This window comes from Lacerta agilis, chromosome 9 (assembly GCF_009819535.1).
Source record: "Lacerta agilis isolate rLacAgi1 chromosome 9, rLacAgi1.pri, whole genome shotgun sequence".
Classification (NCBI taxonomy): domain Eukaryota; kingdom Metazoa; phylum Chordata; class Lepidosauria; order Squamata; family Lacertidae; genus Lacerta; species Lacerta agilis.
Window position 1 is genome coordinate 4,996,210 of NC_046320.1, and position 17,897 is coordinate 5,014,106.

A 17,897-nucleotide genomic window follows, 5' to 3' on the forward strand; every position below is an offset into this window, starting at 1 on the left:
TTTCGCATGATGAATTCTGCATATAAGTTAAATAAGCAGGGAGACAATATACAGCCTTGTCGTACTCCTTTCCCAATTTTGAACCAATCAGTTGTTCCATATCCAGTTCTAACTGTAGCTTCTTGTCCCACATAGATATTTCTCAGGAGACAAATGAGGTGATCCGGCCCTCCCATTTCTTTAAGAACTTGCCATAGTTTGCTGTGGTCGACACAGTCAAATGCTTTTGCGTAGTCAATGAAGCAGAAGTAGATGTTTTTCTGGAACTCTCTAGCTTTCTCCATAATCCAGCACATGTTTGCAATTTGGTCTCTGGTTCCTCTGCCCCTTCGAAATCCAGCTTGCACTTCTGGGAGTTCTCGGTCCACATACTGCTTAAGCCTGCCTTGTAGAATTTTAAGCATAACCTTGCTAGCGTGTGAAATGAGTGCAATTGTGCGGTAGTTGGAGCATTCTTTGGCACTGCCCTTCTTTGGGATTGGGATGTAGACTGATCTTCTCCAATCCTCTGGCCACTGCTGAGTTTTCCAAATTTGCTGGCATATTGAGTGTAGCACCTTAACAGCATCATCTTTTAAGGCTCACCTATTCACACACAAATACGCCCTTAAGACAGGTAAGCAAAAGACAATGGAGAGCCTTTCCCATTTCCTTCCTCCCTGCAGAGAAATATTTGAGGTCAATTTGGGAGAGTCAAAATGGTTTGGGAGAGTCAAAATTGCTTCAGGATTGCTATCCTGTACTATTTCAGACACATGGTTTATATACTTATGTATGTGTTTGCCTTGTTGCTGCGGAAGCAGTGGCGGCGGCCAGGCGATGGAGCACGCATGTGCCGGATTTCACGCGTGCGCACTCTGTCCTGATGTTGCGTCGTGACATCAAGACGCAACGTCACGATGCCCCGCTCCAAACATTTTCTTCTTTAAGATACATGTGCCCTCTTCCTGTTTCTAGAGAACATGTTGTTTTAGATATTATATTTGAAAATAACAGCTTCCCATGATGTGGGTTTTATATGTTTTGAAGTGGGAATTCTTCCCTGCTTGCAAAAAATTCTAGGCCTCCTTTACAGGTTGTCTGGCCTAAATCAAATAATAAAATTTCCTATAGGAGCTCACAATGTAAAAGGATTACAGCTCTAGTAGGAAAACTGAAGCAGGAAACCCCAGGCAGATGTTTGGGGATTAGCAGTGTTTACTTTAACTATCATGGAGCTGCAGATTGTTCCAATGTCTCCTATTCCCCACAATTCTATACCTGTTTGTTGAATGATATAGAATTGGTCAAGGGATAAAAATTCCAACATGATTTGGACAGTTGATTTCACTTTGCTCACAGGATGGAAGTTTAATCAGGGTGATCAGATATCTATCAGGCTGTAGGAAATTTCCTTTAATAGTGTTTTCTATCATCTATGTGGGACAAGAAGCTACAGTTAGAACTGGATATGGAACAACTGATTGGTTCAAAATTGGGAAAGGAGTACGACAAGGCTGTATATTGTCTCCCTGCTTATTTAACTTATATGCAGAATTCATCATGCGAAAGGCTGGACTGGATGAATCCCAAGCTGGAAATAGAAGGGGAAGAAATGTGGGCAGTGAGAGATTTTACTTTCTTGGGTTCCATGATCACTGCAGATGGTGACAGCAGTCATGAAATTAAAAGGCCTGCTTCTTGGGGGAAAAAGCGATGACAAGCCTAGACAGCATCTTAAAAAGCAGAGACATCACTTTGCTGACAAAGGTTCATACAGTTAAAACTATGGTTTCCCCAGTAGTGATGTATGGAAGTGAGAGCTGGACCATAAAGAAGGCTGATAGCCGAAGAATTGATGCTTTTGAATTATGGTGCTGGAGGAACAAAATAGGAAATTCTTTCCAGCAGCACCTTAGAGACCAACTGAGTTTGTTCTTGGTATGAGCTTTCGTGTGCATGCACACTTCTTCAGATACGCAGGTGCTGGAGGAGACTCTTGAGAGTCCCATGGACTGCAAGAAGATCAAACCTATCCATTCTGAAGGAAATCAGCCCTGAGTGCTCACTGGAAGGACAGATCCTGAAGCTGAGGCTCCAATACTTTGGCCACCTCATGAGAAGAGAAGACTCCCTAGAAAAGCCCCTGATGTTGGAAGGATGGAGGGCACAAGAATAAGGGGACGACAGAGGATGAGATGGTTGGACAGTGTTCTCGAAGCTGGCAGCATTAAGATAAATTCAACATTGTAAACTATTGATGGATGCTATAATGGAATACTGATTGGTATAGTTTTTGTAAAATATGCAGGGATTTATGATATGTAAAATGAACCATGGAAAGAAAGGAAGTCATTTATATCTTAAGGATGTAAAATGAGTATTTTAAATTGTAAAACAAATAATTTAATAAAAATTATATATATACACAAAAACAAAGTGCTTTTTTCTGGTGGGATGCAGGGGTATGCATACTCCTAAACATTTTGTGAATCTAAGTTTGGCCTCATTGAGGGGCAGTATTTCAATATGTGTAGGAAAATGAGAGTACACCTAAACATTTTTTTTAAAGAAAAAAAGCACTTTGTGTGTTTGTTTGTTTGTTTGTTTGTGCATGAATGCAATAATGGAATATTGAATGGTATAGTTTTTTAAAAAAAATATGCAGGGGTTTATGATATGTAAAATGAACCATGGAAAGAGAAGGAAAGTCATTGATATCTGAAGAATGTAAAATGAGTATTTTAAATATATATTACATATGTATGTGTATGTGTTTATATATAACATATTACATTTTCAACTGCATATTACTCAGTATGTGTATATAATAATAATAATAATAATAATAATAATAATAATAATAATAATCTGAGCAATAGACTCATGGAGGGGAATGTGGGAAGTCCAGAGATTCGGAGGAATCTTTAAATATGGATATATATGGTTATATTGTTATGATTTTATATTTGTTAAACTAAATAAAAATTATTTCAAAATAAATAAAAATGAAGTGATGGCCCTAAGTATGCTGAGCCCACGTGGCAGCAGTCAATAAGACAGCGATGCTACTGAGCATGCGCACCCCCACGTGGCAGGTTCCCATTCAAAGGGATGCCCCTGAGCTTGCTCACTTCCAAAAAACAACAACGCCATCTCTTTCCCAGCTTCCCTGCACCCAGCCGCCCCTTCTTGCCCTGCTCCTTTCCCTTGCGAGAGAGAGAGAGAGAGAACCCACTTTAAGCTGCGGGCGGGCAAGCCTTAAGGGCACGGGCGGCTTCGCAAGCCGCTACTGCGCACGCCCCACCGCCTGCGTGGCGGCGCGCGTGCGGAGTAGCGGCCTCGGCGGCTCGAGCGGGCAGCAACCGCCGCATCGGCGTCGGCTGCTTTCGTCAGCGGAGCGTGAGGCCCCCCCTCGGGGGGCGGGGCTTCGGCGGCGGCGCGGGCGGCATCCTCGCGAGCTGAGGCGACGACGAAGCAGCCCGTCGCCTGAGCCGAGCCGAGCCGCTGCGCCGATGAGCCGACGCCGCTGCTGCCCCGCCGCCGTGAGGAGAGCCGCGCGGCCGGGAGGGATCCTGCTGCTGCTGCTGCTGCTGCTGCTATTGCCGAAGGCGGATGCCGCCGCCCGCGCTGCTTCTTCGCCTTCGCCGCCGCCCGCCGCCTCCCCGCCGGCCCCGGGGCGCTGCGAGGCGGAGGCGGCGGACGTGGCCGGCGGCGGCGGCAGCAGAAAGGGAAGCGGAGGCGGAGCGGGTGGAGCGGCTTCTGCGGCTCCCTCCGACAGCCCGGCCTTGGGGACAGGTGAGAAGCAGCAGCGGGCGAGGGAAGCGGCCGGGGGTTGGAGCATCCCCGCCGCCGCCGCCGCCGGAGGAAACGGGGGAACCGCGGGCGGAGGCTCCCTCATCGCTGAGGGAGGGAAAGGGAATCTTCGTTGCGGTTGCTCAAGCGCTCACAGAAAAGACTCCCGCCGGGTACGCGTTGACGTCACGTGTGGAACGGCAGACGCGTGTCTCGCTTATTTGGCCCGCGAGATCTCGCCGAGTTGGCCCTGAGTTGGTGGGGCGGGGGGGGGGGCGGGGCGGGGATGCGGATCTTCGGCGCCGGCTTCTTGTGAGGGAGGCAAAAGGAGTAAAAGACTATTAAATGCAGGGCACGAAACTGATCCCTTGGGTCTAGCCTCTTGGGGGGGGTGGCGGCGTCACGTGTGGAGCGGGAGACGCGTGTCTCGCTCCTTTCGCGAGAGCGGCCTCTTGTTGGGGTGTGAGGCCTGTAAGTGGTCCTCAGTTGGGGAGGGAGAAGCCAAGGTGGGGGAGAGCTGCTGGTCTCTACAAGGATGGAGCTTTCTTTGGGAGGGATCTTGGGGGTGGTGAGGATCAGGGGAAGGGAAGAAAGCTGCCTGAAACCAGCCTTTCTCAACCTTGGGTCCTCAGATGTTGTTTGTTTGCTTGTTGATTCATTGAATTTATATACCACCCTATACCTGCAGGTCTCAGGGATGTTCACAGAAAAGATCACAATATATAAAATCAAAATAAAAACAATAACCCAAATAACACCCCCCCAGCTGCCAGGATGGGAGTTGTAGTCCCACAACATCTGAGGACCTGAGTTTAGTCTAGATGGCCTCAGGTAACACTCAGGGGGTTCTGGCTTGCGGTGAGGTGTGTGCAGGATGAAAACTGGAAAGGCTTTTAGTGCTAGTTATCGCTGAACTTAAGATGTGACGTACCTATGGATGTGTAGGTGGGAGAAGCAGTGGCGTTTTACCCTAAGTGCTGCAGAATAGGGAACACTTGACAGAGTTTGGTCATTGGTAGTCCCCCCCCCCAAATTATTTTACTAATTTTCCAAATTATTACAAATCAAACCAAATTACTTCAATTTAATACAATTTCATAAAATCAGGTTTCCCGCTGCTGTTACAGACATGTCGATCATTTCCTCCCATAGCCACATCATCTCTTATTTAAGAGACATTTTTTCACTCTTACAAACAGCGCCTGTGGTACATCTTATAAATATAAAATCCATTTCACATGTGTAGTCCTTCATATACATTGTTGTTTCAGTGCTGGTGTGCTGGGAGAATTAATTACTGTCTTCCATTCTTCAGTTCTTTGCCGTGTTGGTCATTGTTATTATTATTGTTAATTATATTTATACACCACTTTTTTCTCCTAAGGAGCTCAAGGCTGTGTACATGGTTCTCCTCCTCCCCAGTTCATCCTCATAACAACCCTGTGAGGTAGGGATGGTGACTGGCTCAAGATCACCCAGTGCTCTTCATGGCTCAGTGGGGATTCGAACTCTGGTATCCCAAGTCCTAGTCCAGCGCTCCAACTGTTAAACCACACTGTTTAGGAAGCCTTCTGAACACCCTTGCTGTATCTACACTGAAATGTAACCAGTGTTGCACCCTTTCAATTCATATCTTTGAGTGGAGCATTAATGAAGAGCTTAGGATTTCAGTTTCAGTTTCAAAGCCCCCCTTGGGCAAACTCTTCATTTATCTTTCTTACCCATTTGCAATGTGGTGGTTTTTGTTTTTTTTACATGTCTTAAACGGCTTGTAAAAAATAAATGGAGCGGGAAGGCTGTCAGTGCAGTTCTCTTGGCTCTGTCATTGCTCCTCCAGTTATTCCTGCAGAAGAACCAGATGTGTCGGCAGGTAACTGTGGTCCTCTCTCTTTTTCTCTCTGTGTTTGAATTACTAGTCAAAAGGCGCAGAAGCAGCAATGCGGAACTGAGGCAAGTGCATGAAGCTTTCCCGGCAATCCCAGACTTCTAACTCGACATTAACCCACAAGGAAGTTACTATAAAAGTGCTCCAGAGGCTTAAAAAAAAAATCTTTGTAGGAGGGTGCTGTTTAATATTTATCATCCTATTGTCTGCATGTTTTATAGTTGTGTGTAACTGTGGAATATAGCAACTGCTCTAACCATTTATCTTGCGGCTGGGGCTTGTGCTGTGCAGAGGGCAAAAGACGCTGTTTGCACGTTAGTGGAATCTGAAGCAGAGTGAAGGAAGTTGGGAGTGAAATAAACAGTCCTATGAAGTGTTGATAATATATTATCAGCAGGAAGACTTGCTCAGAGGCGGCTGAATTCATTCCCAGGAAATAAACTCGCCATCATACTGTTGAAAATGAGAAGATGGAATGTAGATTGTTCTGGAGGAAGTTTCGTGGACGTGATAGATGGAACTGAAACTTTGACATTGTCCTGTCAACCTGTACTTTGACATCTTCAAAAGTGTGTTCAGTGAACACCTTGGCAGTGAATCACTTTCGGGGGGGGGTAACCATTTTGGAAATTAATTGACCATATTGCAGGCCCTGTTTAAAAGCAAATTTAAAAACAACACAACATGAAAGTGTTTTCAGAAGTATGTAGTTCCTGTGAATGATGGCAATATGACAAGTGTGCTGTAGGAAAGATAAGCATCCCGGGGGTCGGGGGGGGGGAAGCATATATCAGGTCATTTGAAATGTGGGTTATTACAGACGTTGTGGGAATTTCTCTATTTGTTACATTTGTGCTCTGTCTTTCAGAATGGTATGTGGATGGTAGTATCAAGTTTTCCAAACAACGTTGCGAGGTATCTTTGTTAGGCTGAGAGCTGGTGACTTGCCTGTGGCCTGTCAAGTGAGTTTTATGAGTACAGTAAATAGGTATTTGAACTCAAGTCCTGTTCTAATGGCTGCTTCAGCACATTGCAGAATGCTGCAGGGAACTGTTTTGTCCTCCTTGTGGATATTCTTAAGGTCCAGAACTTGCTTGGCTTTGCTACTTTGCTTTTCCTAATGGCATTTCTGTAACTGGGAGAAGCTATATACAAAGCCAGGAACCAGGAACAGCTGAAGAGCCAGCGAAAACGTGTCCTGTATTTGTGGGTTCTCGACAGGGTAGTTTTAGCAATTTCTCCCAGCCAGAGTGGTGATGCTGGGAGGAGCCAGAGGTTCTAGGTACCAAGTATGGCTGCTGCTTTTGGGTGGGGGGCAGTGGGTATGAATGGGGAATTGTGGAGCACTCTGCAGTAGTAAATGATGGAATAATGTTGGGGATTTGACTAGTGTTTTCAGATAACTGGATTGAGTGTGTGATTCTATTTTATCCTGCTAGCATGGGAGTGGTCCTGTTTTCTATTTTAAATACTTTGGCTTGGATCAATGTTAGTGGAACAGGGCTTTCCTGCCCCCTTTTCCTCTGCAGCCCCCTGAAACCTTGCTCCTGTGAATTGGTTGGCCCCTGGGATATTGAGGAGAGTGGTGATAATTTAGGACCTAAACCATAATTTATACTGTAATAAATCTGAAGTGTTGAAAAGCATGCTAAAGTTTTTTCCTGGATAAATAGCTTAAGGATCTGTAGTATTTACAGAATAGCATGACTTTAACTGAGGTTTCTCTGTTCTGTGTACAGTGAATCATTTACCATTCTTGCCTTTTCTCTCTCTTTTGTATAAAAACAGTTTCTCAGCTCTGTTTTTCTTCTTTGGCCTAAAAAAAAAAAGTTTTGGCAAATGGGCACCCCCCTGGTATGTATACTGTGATCTTTTAAGTGCCAAGTGAAGATCAGTTCCTGTTCTCCCAGACCTTTTATTTACAATCTTATGTATTGTTTTAGTTCTTGCACCAAGTTTCCCATTGCTGGTTTTTGTTTTGTTTTTTGTTTTGCTGGTTTTAAGTATTGTTGCTGTTGGGGTTTATGCTGATTTTAATCAAGTTTTGCAGTGTTTTACTTTATTTTGTTTTTTGTTTTGGGAATTGTATTTTGTATATTGTTTATGTAACTGCCCAGAGAACTTTGCTGATTGGTGGTTTATAAATTAATAATAATTATGTTTATAAACCATCGATCAGCAAAGTTCTCTAGGCATCTTACATAAACATTATACAACATACAATTCACTTTGACTTACAGTGTATTAACATCTCGGGATTTGAGGGATTCTTACCTGTATTCCAAGTTCTCAGCATATTTCCTGTCTACTGTGGGTATGTTTTTCCCTTATCAGTTTCTTCTAGTTAATCTTTCTTTTTCTGAAGTCTTCCTGTAGATTGATATCTATTGCGTTCTGCTGCTTTTATCTCAACTTTCTAAATAATGATTCTGAAGTACAGCTGCATGTTTACACTGATAAATGAGAAACAATCCTACTTGACAAGTGATGGTATGCTGCATATAATCTAAGTTTGGGATAGGTTGTGGTAAATTGCCATGGTTCAAGTGTCCGATATGGAGTGCCTAGCATAGATGTAGGACTTTATGTGGATTCATGTGAGGAGCCTTTCAGCTTTGAGGCTGGGAATGGAAATTGGAATCAAATTCTTCTTCATATTACTATGGCTGAAGATGTCACTGCATGCAAAACATCTTACTCAGCAAACATTGTCAACAACAATCATTTGTTTAGCAAACTTTTCTGCAATACCGTACTCTGGATTGTTTTGGTTTTTTTGGGTGGGAAGGGAAGCTATTTCTGTCTCTTTGAATTCTTACACTTTTCTATTCCAAGAGCTCACAACATGTAACTAGCCTAAATCCATAAAATTCACACAGTTTCAGTGGTTGAAATCCCAGCTTCTCTTCTACTTTCTAGTAGGGCAGGCCACTTCCCACTGACAGTCCCTCAGTTTTACCTGGATTGGGCTTCAGTTTATTGGCTCTCATCCAGATACCAAAACAAGACAACAGACCAGCACATTCATTGCCAAGCCTGCCAGATGTAAAGGAGAGGTAGAGCTGTGTGTCATTTACATGTTACTAACAGTGTAACTACCAAAGTCTGGATGACTCTACCCAGCTGTTTCATACAGATGCTAAATAGCATAGGGGGTAAAATCGAACTCGGAGGAACCCCACATAGAAGGCTCCATGGGGCTGAAGAGCACTCTCCCAAGTAGCACCCTCTGGAAATGTTCATTCAAGTAGGACTGGAACCACTGCAAAGTTAACAAAGGACACATAAACCCCAATTTCAATGGATCTAGAAAATCAGTTTTCTTCAAGAGCACTTGATCTGGTCTGCAACATTAGTCTACTGAGTATATTTTTGGTCCAAGCTGGATTTTGCTTATTAAATAGTTTTTCACAATGTGATGATACAAGATATCAAAAATAGTAGAATGAATGTGCAGTATAGCTGGCATCTCTCTTTTTTAGGGATTAAGAAAACCAGATCTGAATTAGAAGTGGTCATTTTTGTGTGTATTAATTTTCTGACCATAAAACTCTCGATGAAGTAAAAAAAAAGTCTGTTGCCTGGGAACTCTTATTTCCCAAACTGAAAGTTGGTGATTAACTATCTATGAAGTATCTTGCACTGCTGGTGACAGTTATATAATGACCTGTCTTTCATTCTTTTTAGATAAAGTTATCATTCTGCAGTGTTGGTTGCTGTGGAAACCAAGCTATGTGATACCCACAGTAGTTAAAGCATATTCATTATGTAATAGTTATATACTTTTATGTTGCACTAATTACAGTAATCTTGCATTTGTACTAACCACAGGCAGTGAATGCTATATATATGTAGTACTGATAGGCAAAATAAATAAATACTGTACTGTATATCACAAATATGTGTTTCAGACTACTGTCTAGTGTTAAGAACAGATAGTTTTCAGTTGGGAATATTATTGGCTACTTTTATCACAGACATCATTTTCATCGTAAATGGAACTTCAGAAAGGATGCAGTGCACAGCAGAAATTTAACTTTCAGCTTCCTGTACGCATTTGTATTGGTTAGGTTTGCAAAAAGTTACATTTTTTATATGCAAAGAGTTGATTTTAGATAAACTATGTTAAATGAGGGCTACTTCCCATACACCCATCTTTGGTAATGTCTCATGCAATTATTGGCTGAGACTAGCCTCTCTTCCCAGCGGTCTTGCTTCCTTGACTATTAAAAGACGATTTCCAATCGATACGGAAACGAGCAGTGGATAATATAATAACAACTCTAGGATTTAATCCACAGTTCTTACTTAACATGGGGAACGAACAAGCAAAAACCATTAGCAAACATCGTGTAGTAGACATAGAACAACAGGCAGACCTAGCCAGCTCCCCAAAAATTTTAATTAGTGAAACTAGAAGATACTCTACTTCCCAAATGCCATACATAGCTAATATTAAAATACCAAAACACCGAAGGGCTTTCACCTTGACCTGTTGTCAGGCCTTTCCTTCAGCAGTTCAGGAAGGCTGTTACAGGAAGATACCATATGAGGAGAGGAAATGCCCATGTGGCTCTGGGCAGCAGGAAACAACGGAGCATGCCCTTCTTTATTGCCAGTATTACATAGACATTCGAGCTAGGTTTATCCAGCCCATCTTATTTAAGTTCCCTGGGCGTTCAGAACAATACTACATCTCCCTATTACTATAGGACAATAGCCCAGAAGTCACATATTTAGTTACCAGATTTTGTGCTGCCATGATAGATATTTGTCAAAGGATGGTCTATGCTACAAATCAGTCCTAAATAGTGTGGGCATGTTTATATAATTTAGCAGAGTTTAAACGATCCCCTGTTTGAGTTTATGCAGCGACAAGTGGGTTGCTAACTCACTTGAGTCCTATCAGTAATTATACCTTCCTGGTTGATAATCCCTTTCTGTCCCTCTTAAAGAAAACACACATGAATCTGAATCATAATAACATAAACTACTTTACTATCAGATTCATTCAGGTTTACAGTGTTGTTCCTGAATGCAGGCTTATATACAGATAAACTATATACTAGATAGTAGTGAGTCATGAGAAGACTGCATCCCAGCAGTTACCAGTTAACACTCCTTGTAGCAACCAACCAACCAACCAACTAACTGACGAAACTGCCTGCCACATAGAGGCAGTTAGTCCTCTCGGAATGTTGGACTTGACTGACAGCTTTATATCCCACACATAGAAGGCCTGTATTGTTAGATCCGTACTTCTGAAGCCCCACCCCATATAGCTGTTCTTTTTTAAATGATTCCTTTAAATTTTCTGTATCTGTTTTTATTCATCCATTACCTATGCTTAATCACAGTTACAGGTAGGTAGCCGTGTTGGTCTGCCATAGTCAAAACAAAATAAAATAAAAAATTCCTTCCAGTAGCACCTTAGAGACCAACTAAGTTTGTTCTTGGTATGAGCTTTCGTGTGCATGGTACAGGATATATTTTAATCTACGTTTGGTTCTTGTTCCCAATTAATTTAATAATTATCTGCTTAGAGATATTGTTATGCTATTTATTTAGATGTTTTGCTTATGCTGGTCTGCAACCGTAATAAAGTAAATTCATTCATTCTTAGGCAACATGTCTCTGAAAAACCATTGCAATCATGCCCCTGGAAGCCACATGATTGGCTGAGAATCCTAAAAACTTATTTTTTGCATGTGTTCAGTTACACAAAATAATAATAATAATAATAATAATAATAATAATAATAATAATAATAATTTTTTATACCCCGCCCGTCTGGCTGGGTTTCCCCAGCCACTCTGGGCGGCTTCCAGCAGAATGTTAAAATACAATAATCTATTAAACATTAAAAGCTTCCCTAAACAGGGCTGCTTTCAGAAGTCTCCTAAAAGTCTGGTAGTTGGTTTCCTCTTCAACATCTGGTGTTCCACAGGGCGGGTGCCACTACTGAGAAGGCCCTCTGCCTGGTTCCCTGTAACTTGGCTTCTTGTAGCGAGGGAACCTCAGTGTCCGGGCAGAACAAAAGTACAAAAGTACTGTTGCAGAAGAGATATGGTCAACTCAAAGTTGGGCACCTTCTTTTTGCTGTAATGTGTGAAGTGGCTCAGATCATTGTTGAAAATATTGGTGTATAGTGGCAGACTTTAAGTTTTCATTGTCTTTGCTCCCTGGAGAGAATGGATTTAATTTCTTCCTTGGTTTTTTAGTACATTTTTTTGGGGGGGGGCAGACAGTTAATTTGTTTTCTGTGACACAATTGTGATTCTATTGCTCTGGCTGTTGAGGTCATGTTGTTCCTGCTTATATTTGGTGTTCTTTTGTCAGCACGCTTTCTGAAGGGATCAACTGCTGTCCGTTATTAACATGAATTGTTGAGCAGGGCTAGAAATTCTGATTGATGCAGGCTTATAGATCAACAAAAATATTTATTGATTTCATGTACCTGTCGCACGGGTGATAAGGTTGGAAAATAATTTTCTTGAAAGAATTTTTTTACTTATCTGTTCAACCAGCTTAGTTCTATAAAATTAAGATCCCTAGTCCAGCAAAGCATGCAGGGTGGGTTTCAGCAGAGGCCTTTGGCTTGCTTGGGTGATCCCTCACAGTATGCAGGCATATCCGTACGCTGGAAGGGGTTCACATATGAAGACATGATCGCTACATATTTCAAGTTCCATTTTGTTCTCTGGTATTTTATTTGACAGAAGTTATGGATTCAGAAGGGATCTTCATTTTTCAGTAGCTTTTGTTCTAAGTAGCACCCCTGTTGTTGTTTTTAAAAAAACTTGTTTTGAACATCAACGTAAATCCCATCGATTTTCATGCAGCTTAATTCAGAGAAATAAGGCATGCTGCCTACATGTCTCTTCATGGATTAAAATTGTCTTCTGTATCAGTTTATGGGTGAAACACTTACTAAATTCCTAGGTCAGCATTATTATTTCTTGTAGTGATAAATAAGTAACTTGTATTAGTTTTGTCAAAAAAGGGCTTAAAATAAACATTTCAAAGCAAATGATCATGCTTACAGGCATATTTGAGATTATGGTGTTTTATAATTAACAATGAAAGTACTGTATATCATATTTTTTGACTTTGTGATCTGATTGTTGCAATTCCATGTATGTTTGATTATCTGTCTCCTCTTAGTAGTAACCCGAAATGCTCCAGTAAGGTGGTACAAACAAAAACATTGCCTAGTAGGATCTCTTTTCCTAATTTATTTGTCTCACTGCAAGCTGTTCTTCCAAAGTTACATCTAAAGGGTTGGTTTTATTTATCTAATGAAATTCTTGCTCTGTTTAACAATAGTTTTTTTTTATCTTTGTTCAGTAGTTATTGTTATTGTGACCTGGTCCCAATAACAGAAACATCCTTGCAACAACAGAAACATTCCTGTTCAGTGTTGTCAATAGACATTCTGTCTCTTAGGTGCCACCCTGTTCCTCTTGGCCCAGCTACATGTCAGAAGATAATGCAGAGAAGGAAACTCCATCCTACTATACATACTATTCTTTATGTCTTTTGCAAGAAGAAACATTTTTATTTGGTATTTCCAAAACTCATTCCTATATTTGTTTGTATGCAAACGAATATGGAAATATAATTGACACTTCAAAATATGCCATATTTAAAAGAATATATATATAGAAGAAGAACCATATTCATTCAAATCAAAAGTTTTAAAAATGCAAGAGGATTATTGTTGAATTGGTCCAAGAGTTTATCAGTTATACTTTCCTATGATAGTCAGCCACATGACCCTGGGAAACCCATGGCTAGGCATGAAGGAAATACTCCTTCCTGGATAGTTTCCCCTCCAGCAAATGGTTTTCAGTGGCATGCTGCCTCTGCACATGGAGGTTCCATTTAGCCGTCATGGCTAATAGAGCTCTATCTCCCTTCTCTGTCCCCAATTAGTTGAATCCTCCTTTAAAGCTATCTAAGCCGATCTCCCGTCAGCACACCCTGTGGCTTTCGAGTCCATAAATTGATTGTACATTTTGTGAAGGAGTATGTACTGTTGTCCATCCTGAATCTACAGTCTGCCACTCAGTTTCATTGGGTGACCTTGGAGGAGCTAGAATTACATGAGAGGCAGAAAAAATTCTCAATATGTACCCTCCCCATACCATCATGGAAAACCTGCAGCCCTTCTTGAGTAGCATTTATACTGAAGAGCCTCTGTCAATGCCTAAAGATGTGGGTGTTGTTTACCCTCAAAAAGTATTCATCAAATGCAAGCCATAAAATTAGGTTAGTTATTTTTTATTGTTTTATACAATGTCATCCAGTTTAAACTGTTTAATTGAGTTAGCTTATATTTATAATAAAGTGCTGTATGGATTGATTTTTTTGGTTTGGCTTTTACTTATTGATATTGATTGCTTTTAATTGTTTCTAATCTTTTAAAATTGTTATAATTTATTTGATATGATATCAGTTGCATTGAGCACAATTTTGTGGGGAAGCCTCATGCAAGTAGATAATGCAGTGATTTAATAAACAAAGATTCCATTCCATTTGTGCCAGTGTTAAACCTTTGCTGAGTAACAAAGTTTTGCCTGAGCTTCTAAACCTATTAAAGGAGGGCAAACCAACATGTTACAATATGGGTTTTAAAAAATAAAAGAAAATAATAGGTACCTCCAGTGTACTGCCAATCATCTTGGTTATATTTCACTGTTCTCTGGAACATACATGCGTAGGAGGGTGACTTACTGAATGTATGAAATGCCCACATCGTTTGTCTTTGGGGGCGTTATTCATATATCTGGTTAATATAGAATCAATATTCCAGTTATAGAATATTGTCTCTCACAGCAGGTAGATTACCAAATAGGAGTGGACTATTGGATCGGGTGGAATGGTCATTTGGATTGGCTTCAAAGTTAGCCAGTTGCGGATTCAGTTGAGCTCCCTCATTGCCTTCCTTGGTAGTTTGCATTTGGCTAGAGACCTTTGGGATAATGACCCTCTCTATACCACACAGCAACAGACTTAAATACTACCAGGAGTCTTGTTTGGTTGGTTTTACACTTGATTATAGGGATGCGGATGGCACTGTGGTCTAAACCACTGAGCCTCTTGGGCTTGCTGATCAGAAGGTCCTTGGTTTGAATCCCCATGACTAGGTGAGCTCCTGTTGCTCTGTCCCAGCTCCTGCCAACCTAGTAGTTTGCAAGCACACCAGTGCAAGTAGATAAATAGGTACTGCTGTGGCGGGAAGGTAAATGGCGTTTCTGTGTGCTCTGGTTTCCATCACGGTGTCCCGTTGTGCCAGAAGCGGTTTAGTCATGGCACACAACCCGGAAAGCTGTCTGTGGACAAATGCCGGCTCTCTCGGCCTGATAGTGAGATGAGCACCGAAACCCCATAGTTGCCTTTGGCTGGACTTCACAGTCCAGGGTTCCTTTACCTTTTACCTTTACATTTGATTATGGGGGGGGGGGGAGAAATAACAACTCATAGGTTTTCCAGTTAGAATCATAGAATTGTAGAGTTGGAAAGGAACCTAAGGATCATTTAACGTTAGCCCAACCCCTGCAATGTAGGGATATGCAGCTGTCCTATACGGGGATTGAACCTGCAACCTTGGCGTTATTATCAGCACAATGGCCTCTAACCAACTGAGCTGTTCGATTACCATATTTTGTTTTGGCTGGAGACTTCAATGCAGAGCTTTCATGTTGGTGACACACTTTTTAGACATGCCTCATTTCGTGACACAGTAATTCAGTTTTACTAGCAAACTGGAGGTCAAGCTAACCCCTTATAAGAGCATGGGAAGCAGTTTGCAAAGCTCTGCTTTAATACTTAGGTAGGAAACGTCATTGTTTAGTTACTCAGTTTTTGATTTTTATGTATTCGATTGCAATGCAATCTGGTAAAATGTTATGTGTTTTTATTTGCTCTTGTTGAGTTTCTGTTTACTAAGTCACTTTGGGAGCTACTAAGTGGCAGGCAAGTGTCATATAAATGCTCTAACAATAATGGTAGTAATAATTGCTAGTCGGATAGCAGAATCTACAATGCTACATAGAAAACACTTGTTCTGTGTTCTTGGCCTCATGATATTTGTTCTGCTAAACTCAAAGTCTGCCATACACTTGAGTTTTTGTGGGATGTTTCCTAGGATAGATTAATTTTGAATTGGCAATAAAAATGATGTAAATCTGACCATTATAACCATTGTTAGTTACACTAGATTGTACTATATAGGAGGGTATGCTTTGTATAGATTTTGGACAACTTGATTTTGACTTATTTTAGAATATAATACTCTGCTTAGTGTGGAACAGTTCCTTTTTTAGGAGTAGAATTCACAATAGTTTATGAGATTAAGTATGGGAATACAGGAACTTGCATGTACTGCTACTAGAATAATAATTTCTTTTCATATATTGAATTTTTTATGGGCAAATAGTTTATTATTTCTCCTATACTGTAGTGTTCTTTAATTTTCCCTCTTGGCTGGAACCTAAATCTTTCATTGAAGACTTTAACCAGGTCTCCTTTCGAATAGTCTCTTAAATTGTAAATTCTCTTTATAATCTCTCTCAAAAGAAATCAGGGCTTAAATATAATGAAATTTTTGCTGCAAGGGATTGGTTACTCCACAAGAAGACCAGGAGCATCCTGGATTTTTATCATTCAGAGCTTCTTGGGAAGAGGTGTGTATGGAGATTTCATGAGACATTACTGGGATAATACGGTTTTCTTAGCAAAAACTGCTTTTGGGTGCAGAATACTCCAGGATCATTTAGATTGTTTTTCCCCCTTTAGTTGTTGCTATTGTTCTACAATTGGGGATCAGAGATGTTTGCAGAACTACTGCAAATCACCCAGATATCTACCACTAAATCCTGATCTATCTTCTGCCCACCTCTGCTATCCCTGTCTCTTAACATACCAATATTTTTGCTAATCTGCCTTTCTCTCCAGCAGTATTTACTCACACTTAGCGATATCCTGGATATCTTGCCTAACTATCTGTTATCACTGTTTTGTGCACTGTTGTATTTGCTTCATAGGTTGGTAATGCAAAGGGTATTTTGGCTTATTTTGTATTGGAACATTATAAAATTATCATATAATATGAAAAATGTACTATGGATTTTTAAATAGCCTTAATGTTGCTAATGTTGGTTTGTGTGGGATGTTTTAATATTTCGTTGTGTTTTCCTAGAAAAGAGGAGGGTAGGAAGGCCAACAGTGAGTGGTGTGATTGTTTGGGATTGAAACATACTTTCATCTTGCTAATTTGTCATGCTTATTTCAAAAGTTGCTTCTTTGCTGTGTCTCAAGAAGAATTCTTTCTCTGAGCTGCTTTGAATCCATTTTTAAATTTAGCTTTTCGAAGCTTTGTTTCAAGCTCTTAAATATTCTCTTGCCTTTAAAATAAAGAAATGCATAAAGAAAACATCATGCTTTACAAGCTTGTGATATTTAATAACTGTGAAATATCTAGCCATCATGTTTAAGGGCATGAAAGAAAGTAATGTTTCTTTCTTCAGTAAATACAGAGAGTAAATTTGTTGGCATAGAAATTCCAATCGGAGCAGTTTTTGATCGTTGGGCGCAGTACTGTGCCTAAGATTTCAGATTAAAGCGGCAGAGTGGAAGGAAAGGAGGACCTTTTCCTGTCTCCCCACTTCCAGCTACTCTCTGAAGACTGGAGAAGAGATCCTCTTAAGAATATTAGGGGGTTGGGGCAGGGGAAGGACTAGACCATCTGAAAAATGAACATAATTTAGCTGCAGTTCATTCATTTTCAGCTTTGTATTCTTGTTTAAAAAGCGCACCTAGACATTCCATTGTTGCGCCCATAACCTAGGCGCAATTTAGCTCCTTGCTTTCATATGTCAGTTTCTAACACTTATATGTTTGGAAAGAGGTGTGTAGACTTCTTTTTAAGGCTAAGGACTAAGAAAGTGGGATGGTGTACCTGGGAATTCATCATGTTTTGAACACTGTGGACCAGAATTTCTTTCAGCACTGTTGTACTGAGGAACATAGTCTGGTGATTTGCCAGTTCCTTCTGAGACACCACACCCTCTTACTTTATGGCCATCACACAATAGGGGACTTGAAAGGTTTCCAAATTAAAACTTAGTACCTTCTGCTCACTGGAACAGTTGTATTGTATTTACAAGAATAAACATGCAAGGAAAATGGAAAGGGACCATTAGTAGGAGGCAGGTATTGAGAGGCTTGGTTGAAA

The 17,897-nt window shown here is 40.9% G+C and overlaps 1 protein-coding gene across 1 annotated transcript in view; it reads left to right on the forward strand.

Annotated features, from left to right (window-relative positions):
- Positions 1-3,494: 3,494 nt before the first annotated feature.
- STIM2 (stromal interaction molecule 2) overlaps positions 3,495-17,897 on the forward strand; it is a 72,561-nt gene continuing 58,158 nt past the window's right edge. Inside the window, exon 1 of the mRNA XM_033160699.1 lies at positions 3,495-3,777. Within this exon, the coding sequence (XP_033016590.1) occupies positions 3,495-3,777 (283 nt within the window). The remainder of the gene's footprint in view (positions 3,778-17,897) is intronic.